This window comes from Atta cephalotes (assembly GCF_000143395.1).
Source record: "Atta cephalotes unplaced genomic scaffold scaffold00074, whole genome shotgun sequence".
NCBI lineage: Eukaryota > Metazoa > Arthropoda > Insecta > Hymenoptera > Formicidae > Atta > Atta cephalotes.
Genome location: NW_012130138.1, coordinates 701610 through 707297, shown reverse-complemented (window position 1 = coordinate 707297; position 5688 = coordinate 701610). Strand labels below are relative to the sequence as shown.

The 5688-nt window shown below is 30.2% G+C and overlaps 1 protein-coding gene across 1 annotated transcript in view; it reads left to right on the top strand.

The window, feature by feature from the left end:
* LOC105624218 (nuclear hormone receptor FTZ-F1) overlaps positions 1 to 1843 on the top strand; it is a 109172-nt gene extending 107329 nt beyond the window's left edge. The window contains exons 4-6 of the mRNA XM_012205578.1: positions 923 to 1181; positions 1507 to 1607; positions 1697 to 1843. Of these exons, the coding sequence (XP_012060968.1) occupies positions 923 to 1181; positions 1507 to 1607; positions 1697 to 1843 (507 nt within the window). The remainder of the gene's footprint in view (positions 1 to 922; positions 1182 to 1506; positions 1608 to 1696) is intronic.
* Positions 1844 to 5688: the final 3845 nt, after the last annotated feature.

Here is a 5688-nt window from a genome sequence, read left to right as displayed (position 1 = left end):
CCCCCTTTCTTTCCTTTTCTTCTTTTCTCCATTATCGCGAATTTGAGATTGTTATCTTTTTCCAATATTTTAATTTAATCTAAAACTGAACGAGAGGCATCAACATATAATAACATATGCGCATATTAAAAGTAATCACAACAATTTTGTCGAGAATCTCCTCGACGAGAAAAGTTCGTTCTTACCGATAAATAACTCGTTGCCTGGCCTGCTCGGTGCTATGAGCGGGGATGTGAGGTAACCAGCAGCATTGCACAATCACTGAATGATTTCAAGCATCGCCTCATATCTAGGTCATAACAAGATACGTTTCTGGGTTATGGCGGTTGCCCCAAAGCAGGACCGCGTTAATTATAAATTGCATACTTTAACCGGTCGTTTTGTAATAACTTTTTATTTTTGCTTCAACACGGTGGATTTGTTAACGACAATGCAAAGCAGATCGAGGCCATTTTGTTGAAACTTTTCGTCGACAATATGGTACATTGCTGTCTGATCTTCATTATAATTTTGTTAAAATCGTGTCATTCTTCTAAAGGAGATTTTTTTATATGCTTTTTTCTAATTTTATAATATAAATATAAATCATTACATGTACCAACCATATTTTTTAAGTATTTTTTGTTATAAAAAACTTTTTTAATAAAACGAATACTTTTGAGTTATAATTAATATTTGTTTATAAATTTCGATTACAATTTTAATTCAATTTATAAATTTTCCTTTCTCTCTTTAGAAATATATTTATCGCATATTTTATATTTAATATTTTTATATTTAATTCTCTCTGAAAACATTTCATCGTTATATTGTATATGATTTTTTGTAAAATGGAATTAAAATGCCAAATAGCATATATAATTACATCTGTATTTCTTTGTATATTTATTCATTATATTTAACATTTGCAATTATTTACTAGGTTGACGATCAAATGAAGTTGCTACAACACTCTTGGTCGGATATGTTGGTGCTAGATCACCTTCATCACAGGTTACACAATAATCTACCCGACGAGACGACACTTCACAATGGCCAAAAGTTTGATCTTCTCTGTCTCGGCCTACTCGGAGTTCCTTCCTTGGCCGAAACCTTCAGGGAACTATCCAAGACACTTCAAGAACTAAAATTCGACGTTCCCGAATATATATGCATGAAATTCCTAATGCTGCTGAATCACGGTAAATAAAATTAAATCCATTCATATTCGTCTTGTTAATGATGAATTTCGAGAGACAACTAAGTTGATAACAATTAAGTAAGATTCATTTGATCATGCGTTTTATGTAGCTTTACGTTTTATGTAGCTTTTTAAAATGTACCAATACACAATTGTTTTGCATGAACGATACAAAACGTAACATTTATCACACGAATATAACTTGATTTTTCATCCTTTGTTTCCACTTTCAAATAAACCTTCCGATATCTTGTAATACTCAAATTAAACTTTTCACATATTTTACATAAGTGTATATATTTAATATATTATTTTATGTACTGCAGATGTCCGTGGACTAGTGAATAAGAAACATGTGCAAGAAGGTCACGAGCAGGTTCAACAGGCGCTTATGGAATACACGTTAAACCATCACCCATCTGTACTGGTGCGTTTTATCATCAAACGCTTTCTCATATACTTCATCTAAAACAAGTTAACCAGATATTTAATTATTCTCATTTTCAATTTGTTTAGGATAAATTTAATAAGCTGTTAGCAGTATTACCAGATATTCACGAAGTGGCAACCAAGGGAGAAGAGCATCTTTATCAGAAACATTGTAATGGAGGCGCACCAACGCAAACGCTTCTCATGGAGATGCTTCACGCCAAGAGAAAATGAAACGATCAGTTTTACTTGGTAATCTTTGCCATCGAATAAGAAAAAAGCCCGTTAATATATACATAATACATCATATGTATATATATATGTATGTATATATATATGTGCGTGTATGTATGTATATGTGTATGTATGTATATGTGTATCTCGAAAGTCCTGTTAATGCCCCTAATCGTGAGACAGAGTGGACCTCAAAGTACCTATTAAGAGCTAAATGCTGCTAAGGTATCGGACCAAGTAAAGGGGCCCTGGTTCATGAAATACCTGTGCATACAAATCAAGTATAGACGTACATTATTTTACACACACATACACACACACAAACACATACATAGAATATATGTATTATAAAGTGTATCTAAATATATAAACACAATGACATATATTTTCTATATTTGATGTTGAAGTTTTAGAGATGTATCCGTGGGGAAAATTACCCCTAATTAATGGGTATAAGCGCAGGGAAACAGTAAGCAAGATGCCTTGAAAACAGTACAAAGGGTGGTTAACAAAAAATATTGGTCGAAGGGCAGGCAACTTTTGTCTAAATAAGTAAAGCTATTTTTCTAATACTTAGAGGCGAATTTATTTTTAAGCATACCACACTGAAGCCTTGCTCTCACTCGAATGAAATATATCGTACTGCTAAAAGAGAATCAAATTCTCTCTCCAGATCAATCGTGCTTCTGCAAGGGATTCAATGGGCATACTTGAATGACAATGAACTTGCATGTGATATACATATATGTTTGTCGCACGGCCACCTGGGCATCCTTAGAATTTCCTATAAAGAAAAAATATGCATTTTTGTCACACTTGCACTCAGCGGGGCTACTATATTGTAAATACTAGTTAACATTCCAATTTATGTTGTAAAGTACAGATCATGTTAAATATGTAATTACAATATTTTGTGTATAGTTGAATAATGAAATGAATAAATATATTTCTGTTGCTTACTTGAGGAAAATCATTAGCTACTTAATGTCTTCACTAATTTTAGGATCTTATTCATGTATTTTTCTTTATTACTTCTCAAATAGGTGGCGGAAAGGAATAACTACAAATTGCGATATTTTACTATTGTATGTTGTATCATAATAAAGATTCTGTTTAAGAAATAAAAGAATCATTGGAGCAAGGTTTATGTGGTCCTATATTGTCTAGCGATTAATTCTAAATGCATAAGATAATATTAAACGTATCGCAGTTGTTAAATAGAAAAGAATATTTAGTAAGTGTTAAGATAGTGATCGAAAGTAGTAATTTTTTCACTAATAGATTATTATTAATTTTATTATTAATTTTATTAATTATTACTATTATTATTATTATTGTTTAGCCAATAGTCAAAGAAATTCTTCAGTGCTGTGAAGGTTGTCTTTTTGACGCCTGTGGTATTTGAAGCCATTGGAAATTACATATTGTGTCAGATGCAAAGTTAAACGGCAACAGAGACAGAAATCTTTTCTTGCATTGGTAAATTGGTAATATTATCCGTTACGGTTCCTCTTGTTTTTATTCATGTATCGAACACGTACCTGCTGCAAAAAAAGGCTATTTTACTACTTTCACTTTTTCCACCGATCTTTCAATACAATTAACTAGGTGTAAAGTGCTTGTCGGTAAGCACGAGAAACTTGATGTCTCATATTAGATTAAGACTCGAGTGTTAAATCAAATCAAGAGGAATAGTAGTAACGATCATTATTACCAATGAAATTAAATATTTTCCTGAGAATAACGCGAATGTACTTATCGCGTGAGCAAAGATTTGTGTCCACCTGTCAGATTTGACCTTATACGTCGATATAAAATATGCTGATGTTCCCGAATTTTCAAATCGTCCGGTTTTTTATGTTAAACATGAAATTGAAAGCAGTCTAGACTTATCATTATTCTCATTTTTAATAATGTTTCTTATTTGAAAAGAAAGAAAATTATTTTTATTTAACTCACGACACGAATGACTACCTCTTCATCTGTATTAAGTTTTTATATTTTTACATTTTTAGTAACCACATACCTCAGAATATAGACGCCCAGATAGCAATTTGAATGGAATGAATGAATGTAACATGCATAAATAAATATTTTAATTCGTGTAGTGTGTATAATTACACGTTAAGAAATTACGATGTAATACAACTTATTAAAAGTATCGTACCTATTGTATGTCCACACGTTATTAGGTCTTAGTTAATTATTACTATTATTGTATTTTCTGCAAATTAGTTCATAATTCTGTCATTTACCGTGTATTAATTACTGCTGTTTCACAATTGAAAAATATCGCTTTAAATCATTGCTGTTTGGGTAAGACAAGTTCACGCTACCGTTTATTTATTGTATCGTCTTTTTTCCTCTCAGAGACCTCCTACTGAACGTGTCGGTCTGATAATTTTGGAACAAGTCGTATTAATCGCAAACATATGTTAAAAAGAAAAAAGCTCCTTTAAAAAAGAAAAAAAGGATAGTCCTAAATCAATTATCTCTGTATATATTTTGTATATAGAATAAGGCATATAAAGCGTGACATATTAATCTCCTTTAAACTTTAATTTTAGGAAAAGACGTTTTCTGTAAATATAATTGCAGGATTTTGAAGGAGATATAATAACGACGATAATAGTTTTATCAGAGTGCCATTTGCCAGAGTGAATCATAAAGATGATATTTCTTTTTTGCTTTCTTAATGAAATATTATTATTTTTCCAAATAAATTTAGATTAAGATTGAGATTAAGGCAAATTTACGATCCTTTTAACATTAATGTAAGTTTTGCGCTAGTCCAAAAGCTGTAGTAACACAACTTTGTAGTAACTTTGTAGTAACACAAACGTGTAAGCTTTGATACATACACGTACATATAAAATAACAAAATAGAGAAGCATTTACGAGCACGTTTCTATTAATACAAATATAAAAATTCAATAGGGGTACGCCTAAAACTTACTCTCAAATGTTAAAAAGAATTATATATAATGGGAAAGATATGATCATTGCCATTCCGCAAAAATGAAATCGATTATTGTAAACGTTATATGTTCTCTTCGGAATCTCCCACAATTTTCATTCCTTAAACGTTTTCTTCTAAAATTGGTATTTTCCTAAAATATTAATATATCACGCTCTAAATGCTTCATTCTGTATATACATCAATCCCGATTAATGACTCGATTTGTTACAACATGTTTATTAACCATTGTAATTAGTGAATACGACAATTACAGCGTTGTGTACATTTCTTATGTTAAATATGTACAGTTACCAATTATGATTGGCAAATAATCTAATTTAATATCTATATGATTCTTTGATCCAATAAATTGTTGGAATAAAGTTTAAAAAGAAAAAACTATTATGCGTTGTTAACACTGCCATTAGCAGTTGGCAATTGTAAATTATGTAGAAAAATTAATTGACTGTAAATATATCTTTATTATTAACAGATAATTGTTCCTTCCTAGAGAGCTAACAGTACTATTTTTTATATATTATATTGATTGAAACCCATAGTGATATTATTTCCTTCATTTTGGAACTTTAGGATTGGTATCAAGTTACGGAATATTCGGAGGAGAGTCATAAATAATATAATATCAGTATACTATTTCGTAAAATTTGAAAATAATATCTCTTGCGATTATTTGTTCTCTTATATTAGGATTTACAATTTTTACAAAATTTCAAAATTTTTATGTGCTCGAAAAAAGAAAAATAGTATCATAATTTGTAACTCGAATCTTATTCATGTAATCAAATAATATATATACATATATATTATTGTATAATGTATATATATATATATATATATATATATATATATATGTGTGTGTGTGTGT